Raw genomic sequence first — 16,237 nt, forward strand, 5'->3', positions numbered from 1 at the left:
CAAGGTATTGGTGCATCTTGTACTCCCAAGATGTAAAGTTGTTTCGATTTACCTTCTCGCTAGGGAGAGCACTCCCCATTTGAGTATTCATTGTCAATGAAGATTTTTTCCTTCTTTTCTTTTCCTTCTCTCTCGAATACGAGCTAAGTAGTCGCACTATGATAGCGATGGACCGGTTCTTCTCAAACGTCGGCATAGAACACAACACACGCGAATGGGCTAGATCAAGCTACCAAACCGCTCTGATACCATGTAAAGAATCGGGTATGATTCTTGTGTAGCGGAAGAGATGTGTGTTGTGTGTATGTGTGAGAGGAATTAGAGGAGAAAAGAGAAAACACGCGATAGATAGAAAAAGGAATACTCAAGAAGAAGGTGTATATTCACAAGTAGAATAGCAAATACAAAATGTAGCATTACAAGGAGTCACAACTGACTTAGTATGAAGTATAAGGAGGGTGCTTTATATATAGTCACCCTCTCTCTTCATTAACTAACTACAACAATCACTCTCTCTTGGGGAATGTGAAGACTCGTAGTCATGGGGAATATGTAACTCATTAGTTATGTGTCATAGAATATGATTCTATGACACATAGTTAATGTGTAGAGAGTAGTGGTGTGACTCTTGACCTTTGAGTAATCATAGATTCTCAAAAGGTGTGCTCACACGTTGCACTATGTTGAGCTTGATTCTCTACACAATCACTAAAGCCATGTTTATGGCTCATCTAGGGATGATGGCAAGATGCGACCACAATTCTTGCAACAATCAACATTTGAATCTCTTGATCTAAAGGTCAAGGCATCGCAATGCAAGCATCAAATCTTCCTTGTCGTACATATTGGCAACCACCTCCTAGCTCAACTTGCACCTCTTTGCATTTTTCTGGTGTGTGTTTTGGAAGTGTTTGGGGAGCTGCCAATAAGATCTTGTGAAATGTCGACTAATGCTCCTCTCTTCGCACCAATTGCTTGCTTCCGCCATATGGATCCACCATATTCTTCATTGGTTGGTTTCATGCACCAATACGATCCCATTTAGTCTAAGTCATTTCTTCAATGGACTCCATACATGTCAAAACTGTTACACGGTCAAGGGATTGTAACCCTTCCATGAGACATTGAATAGCTACCTCGGCCGTTTGTAATTTTGACTCCCATTCCTCCATATCTGATGTTATAGGGTGGGTTTGTCTCCTTGATTGGTTCTACCTCTGTCTCCACTTCTATTTCTATGAAATGGTCAAAAGCAAAATCTAAAATCAAACAAAAGTTAAACCCTAAATCAAGCAAAAGAAATAATAAAAAATCAACCAAAATCCTAAACCATAAATCAAACATTTTCTAAAATCAGTAATCAAGCACACCCAATATTATCTTTAATCAAGCAAAAGCAAAAATCTAAAATCAAGCAAAAGCTAAACCCTAAATCAAGAAAAATAAATCAAGCACACCTTGTCTCGTTTTGGAACCTTTTCATAAATTGCAAAAAAGTAGAAACAAGTAAACTACATACCTGGGAATTAAGCTGATGGCGATGGCAGATGTGGTGAATGCACGTAGAAGATGGTTCTCTGGCTGAAAACCTTTTTCCCGGCAAAAAACCCTGACAATCTCATTTAAAAATGTGAGAAAATGGCAAGTTTTAGGGTTTAATACATTAGGTTGGGTGACCACAACACTTACTTGGTTGGGCGACCACGTGTCAGTTGGCGACCAAACTTGGTTAGGAGAAGACATGCGTTTGGGCAACCGCATTAGGTAGGTTGGGCAATCGCATTAGGAAGGTTGGGCGACCATAGTTAAAGATCTTCATGGTTCACATTGATGCCATCTCCCCCATTTCGTATAATGATCGCAATTCTCTGTCATCAACGTAGATCAACAAATTCAATCTTCTACAAGCAAGTTGGAACCTGTTTCATATAGCAAAAATAGAAAATGAACAAACCTTTCAAACAATGATCACATGTATATTAAATCCTTAAAATTTCCCATACCTGATGAATCTCTTACCACTTGGCCTACGCATTGATCTCAGGGGAAACACATGCATTAGAAGTATAGCTCCCTATACATTGTTGAGAAATGAATAAGAAAACTACCTCCCTTCAATGGGTGTTCTTTCACCCCAATCAAAATCAATGTCAAGGAACTCTAAGGACCTAGCATCCATCTATGTAAGCAAAGCAGAAATCTAAAAAGATTGAAAACCCAAAACCCTAATACCATCAACAAGAATCTAATTACATGCACAGTTTGAATGTAGATTACATGCAATGCTGATAATAAATCCTTGCATGCACATCAATACCAGATTCCAACAATCTGAACGCATGCACAGTCTGAATACATATTATGCCCATCCACAATTCTTTTTCTTTGTCCCACAAAATATTGAAAACCCCAAAACCTAACACCATCCACAAGAATCTAAATGTAGGCACCGTCTAAATGTAAATTACATGCAATGCTCATAATAAACCATTGCATGCACATCAATACCAGATTTCAACAATATGAATGCATGCATAGTCTAAATACACTTCTTGAATGCACATTATGCCCATCCACAAATCTTTCTTCTTTGTCATACAAAACTATTGAAAACCCAAAACCCTAATATCATCTACAAGAATCTAAATGCATGCACAGTTTGAATGTACATTATAGAAATTCCTTTGCCCATTCACAGGGGATTTGGCCTAATTATGTCTTATAGAAATTTCCTACCCATACACCCTTCCTAGATTGAGATCTATGATGAGATAAAGAAAGGAATTTCAAGATGAAAATACAATCGACAAAATAACCATAGCATTGTTTTATCTCTTGTATGACTTTGCACGATCCAACACAAATCCACCCATTGGCTCAATGCATAATAAGGTTTAAAAAAACTCAAAACTACACACTATCATCAAACTTGTGTGTGTAATATCAACTTATTGATATCATGAAATGTGTTTTATTTGATAGCATTGTCTCAAGGCAAGTTGCGTTGTGGAAAGTGAACTGTGAACCCATACTTATAGCATTGTCTCAAGGCAAGTTGCGTTGTGGAAAGTGAATTGTGAACCCATACTTATAGCAGTGTCTCAAGGGAAGTTGCGTTGTGGAAAGTGAATTGTGAACCCATACTTTTATAGGCAAACCAATACCAATGTACATTACTCCAAACTAAAACTATGAAGCCTTTTTTATGATAAACCTAACAATGGTATTGTATTCAGTGCTTAGGTTATGGAAAATGAGCTGGAACCCCATATTTTACAATCAAACCAATGTCAATATTATTTTATATAAGCAATAATGTAAGTCGATGACTTATAAAAAGACAATGCTTCACCAAAATGATATTACAAAGAATACAAGTCTATTCTGTTTGTAGTGTCAATCCTATCTTGTAAGTTGTCAATATGTAGTGACATTGAATAGTTCAAACCCTAGGGGAATTGAACCCCATTAAGCAACCAATCTATGCTAGGGCTTACCTAGGTCAAACATTAGTGGTAACAGGTTCGATTAGAATCAATTGAAAAACATAATCTGATAGCATCCAATCAAGTCCACAACTAGGCTAAATGTCCAAATTGGAATACTTCAAATAAGCATATCTTTTGCAGTACAATAAATGATTCAGGTGTTCACTTCGGTGATGAAAAAAGGAAACCATTACCACCGAGTACATACTTGAATTGAAAATGGCTTCCAAATGGAATCAAAGAAGAAACAAAATTAAAAGGGACATCTTAGACTTAGAATGTAAAGAAAAGTGCAAACTAGTTTTAGGATTAGTACACCAATGCAACTAGCAATCAGACGATACATCAATACTCACCTCTGGAATGTCATGACGACAAATGGTTTTAGGATTACATATGTTAATGTATCTGTGCTCCATTAGAATTACAAATGTAAAGCACTCAGATTATAAATAGATACTCTCTCACATGTGCCAAAAACCAGATTCTCTAGTCTCTTTTCTTTTCATCTTATTTACTTTTATACTTACTGTGTAATATTTACTTTATTTTGATTTGTTCTCAAAGATGAGAAAACACTTAAGATGTATCTCTTATTTGGTCTTATAGGCCATTTTGGCCTCTTAAAAGACGTTAATATATCTCTGTTTCTTTCTGCTCTGGAAAGGCAAACTAGTTTTAGGATTTGTGTGTCAATGCAACAAGTAATCAGATTATACACAAATACTCGCCTCGGGAATATTGCAGCAACAGATGGTTTTAGATTACATATGTTAATATACCTGTGTAATAGAAATAAACATGTAAAGCACTCAGATCATTCAATACTCTACTCTGGAGAAATGTATGCAGGTACTTACGACAGGCATGGTATTCTCACCCTGGAATACAATATTGTGTTCAACAAGTTACATGTTACAACTTACGCAACTTTAAAAGTGGCATCTGGCATCTATAAATAAATCATAATAGAATACCAAATCTTGATATAAGATAAAGCATTAGTGCACACACCTTTGTAAACTTCGACCATATCATAGTCCTGCATCAATGCTTGGGTCATACATGGCAAGCTTGAAGGGTGGTGAGAATCTGAGGAATGTAATTATCTCATTACTCACATTCTGCTCAGATCAAGTCAACCCTGTTTGGAAACTCCCTGGTCTACCGCTCAGGCACATTCGCAACACTTGTTGATGAGAAGGGACTTACATTTGATTGACATTTCAAGAATAAGTTATGATCTGCTATATTTTGGAGCATATCTGAATGGATACTCGGCCTGTGTTTGTCATGGTTCATACCTGAATGCATTTTTTCTTGAAAGAGGAGGCTGTAAGCTGGCAATATTCGAGCTGCTGGTTGGATTATTATGTCCCCAGTATCTGAATGCATTCTTTCTTAAAAGAAGTGACTGTAAGGACAAAATATTCAAGCTTCTTCCCGGATTATTATATCCCATATCCCTTTTTTCTCTTCCAGAAATCTGAGGAGAACGGTTAAACCTTTTATCTTGTTTCTTGTTGTCAACCCTAGAAGTGTAAAACTGCTGTAATTCGCTTGGCACATTTGAAGTAGAGTTTCTCTGATAATCTGATAAAAGAGCTGCCTCATCACTCGTATTCCATTCATACATCCTTATCTCACTCTCATTTGGCTCAATCGAATCAAAGTCTCGCATTGATTCTTGGGTAGCAGTTATGCAGCTATCCGTGGATGTACCTACCTCATTGCTAGATATAACCTCACACTCATTCTGCTTGATCGAATCAAACCCTTGCATCAAGTGCTGGGTAGTACTTTGCCACCTTTTCCAATCATCTGTGGATGTACCAACCTCATCGGTGAATATAAACTCGCTCTCATTCGGCTCCATCACATCAAAGTCTCGCATTGATGTTCGGGTAGTATTTGGCTGGCTAGAAGTAGAAGTTCTCCAATTATACCTGGATGTATCTACCTCATTGGTGAATATAACCTCGTTCTCAATCGGCTCCGTCACATGAAAGCTTTGGATCGATACTCGGATAGTACTTGGCCTGCTTGAAGTAGAGTTACTCCAATCATCTATGCATGTACTTACATCATTACTGAATATTACCTCGCTCTCATTTGGTTCTATCATGCCAACGTCTTGCTGGCTTGAGGTACACTTTTTCCAATTATCCTTGGACGCATCTACCTCAGAAGTTATGTTCCACTCAGACCTTCCTATAACCTCTCTCTCATTTGGCTCCATGATAAAGTCTCCAATTGGCACTTGGGTAGCACTTGGCCAACTAATAGTAGAGTTCCCCCAATTATCCGTGGCTGTGCCTACCTCATTGCTCAAGTTGCACTTCGACCTCCCTATAACCTTGCTCATCGTCACCGAAGTCGATTTATTTGGCTCCATTAAATCAAAGGCTCTCACTGGTGTGCTGGTAGCAAACGAGTGGCGGGAAGTCGTATTTCTCAGGCGACTACTTTTAGATGAATGGGATACAGACAAATCTCTTTCAAAACCTGAAAATGCAGCTGGGTCCTCATCATCCCTCTCCATGATGATCCTTGATTTCCTTCCCTTTGCAGAGATAGATAGTTCTTCATCAGACATCATTACGCTAGATTCTCTTATCTCAGAAAAAGCAGGAGTGGGATGTCTACTATCTCCGTCATTTCCTAACACTAATTCTGTTTCCATACCTTCTGACTGTGTACTTCTGCATGGAAGGTTGAAAGTTGAGTTTCTCTGATCATCAGAGAGTATTGCATCATCTTCCTTTTCCATACTCATCTTTGACTTCCTGCTCCCTGAAAAAGTTGGAGCTTGTGGCTGCTCTAATTGAACACCATCAAATATCTGCACTAAGTTAGTTGGCTTCCCAGAATGGGAGCCAGACGAAGCCCTTTCATAATCAAAAGATGCATCCAGGTCCTCATCATTACTCTCCATGATGATCCTTGATTTCCTTCCCTTTGCAAGGACGTGTGGTTTTCCATTAGTGCCCATGAACCCCAATTTCCTTTCCTCAGCAAAAATGGGCACAGTGGATTGACTGTTTCCTTCATCTCCAAACACAATCTTGGATCTTACTTCGTCTGACCATGCCACTGCCAAAGTTTGATTATCCTCAATAATACTGAATCTGCGCATTGATCTTCCAGTAGTACTGCTCAGCTGGCTAGAAGTCAACTTTCTATGATAATCAGAAGGTGTGGCATCCTGCTCCCTTTCTAGGCTCATCCAAGACTTTATGAGTGTTGGCGGTTGTAGGTGTTCTAGTCTAGCACCATCTAACCTTTGCATTGAGCTAATTGGTATTGCTGAATGGGTGATAGACAAGCTTGTTTGCCAATGTGATGACATAGGGTCCTCACTTTCCTCATTAAAGCTTCCAATGGCTTGTGGGACAGCCATCGGTCCGCTGCTGACAGATGATGCATTCTTATATGGTGATGATGCATCTTCTTCACTTTCAAAACTGATCTTGTACTTCTTACTCTCTGACAATCTTGGAGATTCTTGTGAAGCACTATCAAAACTTGGCAATGAGCAACGTGATCTAGTTGGCTCAGAAGCAAACAAGATCCTTTTATAATCTAAATATGCAACTGGATTCTCATCCCTCTTCATTAGGTAACTTGTTTTCCTTCCTTCTCCTGAAAAAAACGAAGCAGATGGCTCCTTATCCACGTCAATGACCATTGAATTTTTCCCATGAACTGCCATAATGGAGCTGGACGCAACTTGAGGCTCTTTCTCCTGCACAATGAGCCTTGGTTTGTCTGTCTCTCCTGCAATCTTGGGGCCATATGGCTCCTCATTCTGAGAAATAGACCTTGAATCTCTTCCCTCTCCTGCGAAAGTGGGACCAGATGGTTCCTCATTTACCGAAGTAGAACCTGGCTTTATTCGTTCTCCAGCAAATGTGGGAGAAGATTGCTCCATGAAACTTGACTTTCTTTTTTGCAACTCCTCATCCCTCACATTATAGCTTGATTTTTTTTCATCACCAAAGACAGACGCCAATGAACATTGAAGATTCTTGTTATGGACATTGTGAGTGGATTTTCTTCCCTCTGCATGTGATAAGCTTTCTGAGAACCTGTTCCCAAGGCCTTGAACATCATTCTCTTTTGAATAACTTCCACTATGGTGTGAAGTGGATGATCCTGATCTTGGGTTGGGCTCATGTTGTGAACTTTGTTCTCCCTGAGAATTCCCTGGATTCAATTTCTGCATAGACTCCATACTACTCCGACCCTGATACATGGAACCCCTTTCTCGTAAGTATGGATTCGATTGATCTTTTGCTGTCATCAGTTCATTTGTTGACCACCTTCTTTTAACATTTCTTGTATCAGGTCCAACATAGTTTGCAGTATTCTTGAGTTCCTGTATACTATTTCTGAACATAGGTTCTTCCATCAGTACTGGGATAGACATCATTGCAGTGTCTGTTTCTTGATTGAGATTCATTTCATACTCAACCAAACCAATTGATTGTGAATCTGGGTTAGGATGACTATATGCACCGATATTAAAACCTTTGCTGGGATATCTAGGCATGTTTTCTCTAGGTTCAACACTCCCTAGTGCATCATTTGCAACCTGATTTTGATCCATTGATTGCATTTGGAATTTTCTATCTGAAGAAAACTGCTGTATTTCTAATGACTTTCTGACAGAAGATCTGCTGTTCATTTCAAAGTGCGAAGTTTCTTGAAATTGGTTCCGGGAGTTTCTCTTCAGAGAAGTGTGTCTGGCTTCAGAATGTAACTGCTGAGGGGTATTAGGAGTCCCAGATTGCGACTTCCTTTGGTCGGTCCTCTGCGCATCTCTCAGATCCATACAGACGTGATTGGAAGTCTGTTGTGTATTGCCCTTTACTTCTTGTAACATTTGAACCGAATCATCTTCTGGAAGGCCACTGATTTCTTGTTGAAGCGAAAATACAATTGGATTAGGTTGATGATTGTTATTCTCGTTCTTACTCTGTGTTCCAGAAAATGGTGCTACATCTTGATAATCTCTGCTTCCTTTTCTAATGTGTCTTATATCTGTACCATTTGATGTAGAAACCTGCGAACTCACTCTATATTTCACATCATACGGATTTGTTTCATGTTTCCATTTAGGACCATTTTCACAAGTATATTCCACGGAAAAAGAAGGTGATGCTGACATTGAAGTGGCTTTCATTGATGGCTTGATCATCATTTGGAAGTCTCCCATCCATGCTTGGGTCATATTCAGTTGGCCAGAAGTTGGGTTTTTCTGGTAAGATGAGGGTGTACTATCTCGTTCCCTCTCAAGAGGCCTGCTCTCTGAAAATTCGGGAGTATGTGGGTGCTCTAGTTCCACAGCAGAAAATCTTAGCATTGGATTACTTGACCTCACTATACAAGAGACAGGCAGACCCCTTTGATAATCTGATGACATCATGGCATTCTCATCATCCTTATAAATGATGATCTTTGATTTTCTTCCGTTTGCAAGAATGGGATCTGATGGAGGATCTTCAGCTTCTTTATCTATGGAAACAAAAGTAGATTTCCTTGCTTCCAACTCTGCACCTACTGCTAAACTCTCACTCTCAATTAGCTTGTTCATATCAAAGCCACGCATCAATATTTGGTTAGTAGTACTAGGCTGACCAGGAAGCTTGGACTTTACTCCATCTTCAGGTGATAAGGTGTGTGGTGTGTTACCTTCCTCTGACTTGCACATCTGTAAAATTTGGTTTCTCATTGAAATATCTATACATGAGAACCTGTTATCAGGGCCTTGAGCAACACCCTCTTCAGAATTACTTGGAATCTGGGGTTGATTAGAAAATATGGGAACTATTCCCACCGGGTAGAACTCATCTTGCAAACTTGATTCTCCTTCAGAGTTCATTACACAGAATTCCTGTGTAGAGCTGGTATTACTCCGACCCTGGTACACAGATTTTCCTTCTGCATATATTTTAGGTTGCTTATTAGCTGCAGTAGCCTGAATATTGATTCTAGATGCAGGTTCCTCATTTTGTCCCAGTTCCATATACATAGACTTCCTGGCAATACCTTTTGCTGCATCTGGGTTTGTTTCATACTCTACCGATTTGCTTGATTGTAAATCTGAAATAGGATGGCCATATAAAGCAATGTTAAAGTCTACATTGTGGTTCATAGGTTTCCTTGATCTAGGTTTGACATTGTCCATTCCATCAGCTGCGAACTGATTTGGATCCTTTGAGTGTATTTGGGATTTTCTGTATGATGTGCATGGCTGTACTTGTTTGATCAACTTTTGAACAGAAGATCGTCTTTCCTGCAAGTTCTTTCTCAGAAATGAGTATCTTGCTTCAGATAATAACTCCTGAGACGTATCACATATCCTTCTTGGTATGTCTGTCCTTTGTTCATCTCCACCATGCGCTCTTGAGACACCTGAATCTTCCTGTCTATCATCCTCTCCTTTCAACATTTTGACCAAGTCATTATTTGGAAACTCTCTGATTTCTGTTAAAGGAAAAAATCTGATGTTAGATTTATGAGAAGAACTAACTTAGAATGATTTACAATTATGTTGGCAATTTGATATGCATTGTTACCATCAGTTTTACTCTGCATTCCAGTAACCGGTGCTATCTCTGGATAATACCTGCTTGCTTTTCTGGATTGCCTTCTATCTGCATCAATTAACGGATAAGGTTGCAGGCTTGTTATATGTTGTACCACATATAGATTTCTTTCCGATTCTGGTATAGAACCATTTTCAATAGAATCTTGCACACAAAAGACAGATGATTCTGGTAGCAAAGTGCCTTTCATCAATGGCCTGACCATATTAAAGTCTCGCATTGATGCTAGGGTAGTACTCAACCGGTTAGACATTCTGGAAGTTGGGTTTCTTTGGTGATCCAAGAGTGCAGTGTCATCTTCTTTGTTTTCAACACCTATGCTTGCTCTCCTGCTCTCCAAAAGTTTTGGATCTTGTAAGTGCTCAACTTCAACACATCTACTTGGATTGGCTGAACAAGCGGCAGATAACCCCATTTGATGATCCAAAGATGGAGGTAGATTCTCTTCAATCCTTGATTTTCTTTCCCTTGCTAGTACAGGTAGTGGTTCTTCATTGTCAAAAAATAACTTTAATTTACTTCCCTTGGCAAGAAGTGAGGTCAGTGCAGAACTTTCTGCTTCTTCATCTCCGGAAACAGACCTTGATTTTGTTCCCTCAAACTGGGTAACTACTGCCAGGGCCTCGGTCTCATTAAACTTCATCTCATCAAAGTCTTGAACCAATAGTTTGGTAATAGAACTTGGATGTATGTGAGTTGAGTTTTTCTGATAATCTGAGGCACCTTCCCTTTCCATACTTATTCTTGATTTGCTGCTCTCCAAAGTGCTTGGAGCTTGTGAGTACTCTTGTTGGACATCATCAACGCTTTCCATTGATCTATTTGAACTAGGTAAAAAAGCAACAGACAAGCCCTTTTGAAAAACTGATGATGCAGGGGTGATCATTGACATCCTGTTCTCTGAAAATCTGGGAGCTTTGTATGGAGAACAATCAGAACTTGCCATGGAGCTACTTAATCTCATTGAATCAGTGTCAAGAAGGCTTCTTTGATATTCTGAAGATGCAGCTTCGTCATTTTCTCTCTCCATGAGAAACTTTGATTTCCTTTCATCTGCAAGATTTAGACCAGATGGCTCCTCATCTCTGTCAATGACCTTTGATTTTCTCCCCTCTGTTGCCTTCATGGAGAAATTTACGATTTGCAATGGTGCATCTGCCAATTCCGCTTTTACAATACACTCTGATTTTCTTCCCTCTCCCGCAAAACTGGGTGCAGAAGTTTGATCATCCTGCACAATCAACTCTGATTTTCTTCGCTCTCCCTCAAAACTGGGAACAGATAGCTCATCATGATGTGAAATAAAACTTGATTCTCTTCTTTCACATAGAAAACTGGTGGCAGTTGGTCTTCGTAGCTCCTTATCCTGCAACATGAAGCTTGATTTGCTTTTGTCAGCTGTAAACATAGGGGAAGAAGAGCACTCCTTATTCTGCACAATAGCCTTTGATTTTCTCCCCTCCATAAATGCGGGGGCAGATGTCTGCTTTTCTTGCAAAATGTCCCTTGGTTTTCTTCCATCTGCTGCAAAAATAGTGGCAGATGACACCCCATACTGCAAAGCTGATTTTCTTTCTTGTGACGTATCCCTAACACCAAGCCTTGACAGCTTTCCTTCCATATATTCAGAACCCAACAAGCTTTGCCAGAATTCTTTATTTACACTTAATGTGGACTTTCTTTGCTCTAAATGCAATGAGCTTTGTGAGATATGGGCTTCTGTCGACTTATGCATCTGTCCAAATTGGTTTCTCCTTGAAATAACCTCGTCTGAGAGCCTGTTACCAAGGCCTTGAACATCACTCTCTTCAGAGTAACCTCTTGTTTGGTTTGGACCGTATGACTCTGATCTTATATCAAATGGGTTGGACTTATCTTGCATACTTGATTCTACATGTTGGGTAATGTTTGTCACTAGTTCATTTTTTGGCTGACTTATGTCATTTATTGTGTCAGGTACGCTATAGTTTGCAGTACCCTTGTGTGCCTGTATACTGATTCTGGATGCAGAATGTTTACTCTTCACTGGTTCCATACACATTGACTTCCTGGCAATACCTGTTTCTGGATTGTAATCCATTTCATTTTCTACCAAATCACTTGATTGTAAATGTGGACTAAGATCTGCAGGTATGCTTTCTCTAGGTTCAGCATTCATCATTCCATCAGCCGCAACCTGATGTTGATATAGTGGTTGCCTTTGCGATTGCATATATGAAGAAAATGGTTGTCCTTGTTGCCTCGACTTTCTAGCAGAAGATCTATTTTTGCTTTCATATTGCATCATGTCTTGCATTTGCTGCTCTGAGTGTTTTATCTGACAGGGGTATCCTGCTTCAGAAGATACCTGCTGAGAGGTATCAGATGTCCCAGATTGGCCAGGTTGCCCTTTGGCACCACTGATATCCACAAGTGAGGCAATGAAGTGTTGGTGTGTGTTGTCCTTTTCTTTGGTCATTTTGGCAGAGTCATCACGTGGCAGATCTCTATTCTCTGGTTGAACTGTGCATGCAATTTGATTAGGCTGACAAGAAGATCCAAGCTTAACTAAGCTTTTATGGTTTTGTAACACATTATTACTATCATCCTTATCCTGAGTTCCATAAAATAATACTACATCAGGATAGTCTCTGCTTCCTTTTCTAGATTGTCTGCTATCTGCATCATTCAAAGGATAATATTTTTGGTTCCCTCTATGTTGTACGACATTTGGATATGTTTGATGTTCGGATATAGAAGTGTTTTCATAAGGAACTTGCACATCAAATAACCATGATGCTGCCATTGAAGTGTCCTTCATTTCTGGCTCAATCGTATTAAAATCTTGCATTGATGCTCGAGTAGTTCTTGGGCAGTGTGAAATTGAATTTCTTTGGCAATTCGGAGATTGCGGAGTATCTTCTTCCATGTTTATACTCATCCTTGAATTCCTGCTATCAGCAAGCCTTGGATCTTGTGTGTGGTCATGTTGAACATTATCAAAGCTTTGCAGTGAGCTGCTTGACTCAACTGGATGGGAAACAGAAAAGCTCCTTCGATAATTACAATATGCACCAGAGTCCTCGTCATGCCTCTCCATGATGCTCTTTGACTTCCTTCCCTCTGCAAGGGAAAATGGCTTTTCATCACTCATCCTGACATTTAATTTCCTTCCCTCAGCAAGAATATAGGTTCCTGAAGGACTTTCTACTTCATCTCCAAGGACCAACCTTGATTTCCTTCCCTCCGACTCTGCAACTCTTAAGATGGCCTTGCACATATTTCTCTTGTTCATTTTGAAGCCGTGCACTGATGTTTGGTTCGGAGAACGCAATTGCTGGGAAGGCAAGCTCCTCTCATAATCTGAGGGTGCTACAGCAGCACCTTCTTCCATTTCCATAGTCATTCTTGACTTGCTGCGTTCTGAAAACCTTGGAGTTTGTAATTGCTCTGGCTGAATGCCATCAAAGCTTTTCATTGAGCTATTTAACCTGGTTGGCTTGGTGGCAATCGTGAAGAATCTTGATTCCTTTCCTTCTTCTGAAATATTTGGCGCAGATAGTTCCTCATCCCTGTCCATAAACATTGAGTTTCTCCTCTTTTCTGCCATCATGGATCTGGGTGTGATTTGTAACTCTTTGTCCTGTAGAATAAACCTTGATTTTCTTGACTCCTCTTCGAAAATGGGAGCACATGGCTCCACATCCTGTGAAATGAGACTTGATTTTCTTCCTTTCATTGCAAACCTGGGGTCAGATGGATCATGTGGCTCCTCAGCCCGAAATATGAGCCTTGATGTTCTGCCCTCTACAGCAAGAATAGGGAGGAGTTCTTCATCCTGAATTATGAACCGTGAGCTACTTTCTTGTGCCTCCTTATTCCTCATACCAGACTTTAATTTCCTTTCTCCTCCATATACAGCAGCTGAGGATTCCGTAGGGTCAGCTGCAAGCTGATTGGGATCCACTGATTGCACCTGTTGTACTTGTTTTATTGAATTTCTAATAAATGATCTGTTCTCCCTTCCAGATTGTGGCATTTCTTGAAATTGCTCCATCGAGCTCTTTACCAGAGAAGAGTATCCTGTATAGAAAGATAACTGCTGAGAGGTTCGATGTGCGTCATATTGCTTGGTTACTGAGTTTTCCAGCAATTGATTGCTGCCATCCACTGTCTCTAAAAATTCGGAGGCATTGTGTTTGTTGTTATCTTCTACTTCTTTCGATATTTCAACAAAATCATTATCTGAGAGATCCCTGATCCCAGGTTGGCCAACTTGATTAGTTTCAAGCTTAAGAATGCCTCCATGATTCAGCAGTGTATTGTTGGCGTCATCCTTACTCTGAGTTCCAGAAAATGGCACTAAAGCTGGATAGTCTCTGCTTCCTTTTCTAGATTTGCTCCTATCTGCCTCATTTGATGGGTAAGCTTGCTTGATTGTTTCAGGTTCTGATATAGAACCATGTTCATAAGGATCTCGCATATGAAAGAAAGATGATTCTGACCTCAAAGTTCCATTATTTGATGTCTTAAAGCTTCTTCTTCTCTGTAGGAGTGCTGAATCCTGCCTTATCTGCACTACTCTACCATGAAAACCTTCTCTGGTACTGTTGGTAGAGGGTCCAAGTGTTGCTCTTCTTAGAGTGATCGCTTGTGATTTATTATTATAATTGCTTGACCAAGTTGTATTTGTCCCCTTATATTTTATGGCATGCCTGAATGCATTATTTTGTGGAAGTGATGAACATAAACAGAGATCATTGAAGCTGCTTCTTTTTCCTCGTCTTGGATTCCAATACCCCCAGTCCCTTCTCGCTCTTCGACAAATACATCTTGTAGGTGAAGAGGCATAAAACGTTTTTCTTTTTCTATTGTTGCTAAAGCTAAAACTGTAAAATTCTTGTAGTTCACTAAACACAGTCGACGCTTTAATATGCCCAAGTAAAGCCTCTAGTTCATAGAGTGATTCTGCAAGGCAAATCCTTGCTCTAGTAAAGGGTTTCTTGAGAATCATTAATTGAGTGGACTGGTTCGGTGTGACGAAAAGCTGACCATGCCTTTGTATTTCTACGGGCTTTTGCCCTCTATTCGCATCTTCTTGATTCTTTCTATGTTGCAGATGCATGCTTGACATTTCATGTTTTGTCACAAGAACTCCATCTATAGGATCTTTTGTCGGAACCACTTGATACGTTAAGTTCATTGTCAAAAAATTATGTTCTGTTTTGTGGTAGCAAATAATGAATAAAATCAGTTTTCGTATATTTACTTTGCACATACCCATGCCACTCCAAATGCTAGAACAATTTATGGTGTACAAATAGTGTTCACCCCATATTACAATAAGAGGCGTAACAAAAATGCACGTTAACAAGCCTCTTATCCATGATATTGCATCCACATATAATCAAAGAGAGCACAAGAAGAGATCAATCGACTTACCATTTCTTATCCATGCATATTGCATCATCCAAAGGGCATGAGAAGAGATTGATTGAGCTATCATTACTTCTCCATCAAAAGGGTCAAATAAGATCAGGCCATAGCAATGTGTCTGGCACATAGGCCACGTCCATCTGGGGCCCACAGCCCCATCAACCTTGTTATCAACAAATCCAAACTATTGCCTCTGACACTGATGTTAAATACTTAGATAATAAGAATATATGGTACGGCCCTCTTAGAGGTTCTAGCCAGGGAGCCCGAAGGTCCCAGAAACGCATAGTTTCCCCCCCAAAAATGATTTCTCCCGTTGGACCATCCGAATTGAAAGGAGCCGAAATAGTACTGAAATAAGAATCCTCCCTGGATATTTTTATACTCCAGAAGGACTAACCAGTATGTCCAAACAGGGTGATATTCTGATTCCACCAGGTAATATTCTTTTTAATCAATATAAAAATGAAAATTGGGTTTATCCACGATCAGTTACACTCTATGGGAAAGGAGGAACTTCTGTCCTAATAGGACCAGTCATAGAATATAGCGTATTCAACAATTCTTTTGTAGGAATAGTCTCCCATGCAGAAAAGCCAAACACACAAATACTAATTAGGTTATTTTAGTTCAGTCTCAAAAATGTGACAAGTTTACAATGTAATCTCTTGTTCAGTTTCATTGGCCATTTTGAGCTCTTAAAGAGGTCAATTTGTCGTGCAC

General features: G+C 39.6%; 1 protein-coding gene across 2 annotated transcripts; it reads right to left on the minus strand.

The window, feature by feature from the left end:
• Positions 1-4,137: 4,137 nt before the first annotated feature.
• LOC147860527 (uncharacterized) lies at positions 4,138-10,840 on the minus strand. 2 transcript variants are annotated; one of them, XR_015530231.1, is made up of 3 exons: positions 10,070-10,840; positions 4,503-9,977; positions 4,138-4,270 (listed from the first exon to the last, which is right to left on the minus strand). XR_015530231.1 is itself a non-coding variant. In XM_087324492.1 (2 exons), exons 1-2 carry the CDS (start codon positions 10,833-10,835, stop codon positions 4,780-4,782), a joined length of 5,964 nt encoding a protein of 1,987 aa, XP_087180618.1. In that variant the 5' UTR covers positions 10,836-10,840; the 3' UTR covers positions 4,144-4,779. The 2 variants fall into 2 exon arrangements, 1 of the variants encoding a protein (XP_087180618.1); XM_087324492.1 differs by having other exon boundaries at positions 4,144-9,977.
• Positions 10,841-16,237: the final 5,397 nt, after the last annotated feature.

This window comes from Azolla caroliniana, unplaced genomic scaffold (genome assembly GCF_043228905.1).
Source record: "Azolla caroliniana isolate FFs.n. ecotype wild unplaced genomic scaffold, voAzoCaro1.0.p SCAF_9, whole genome shotgun sequence".
Taxonomy (NCBI): domain Eukaryota; kingdom Viridiplantae; phylum Streptophyta; class Polypodiopsida; order Salviniales; family Salviniaceae; genus Azolla; species Azolla caroliniana.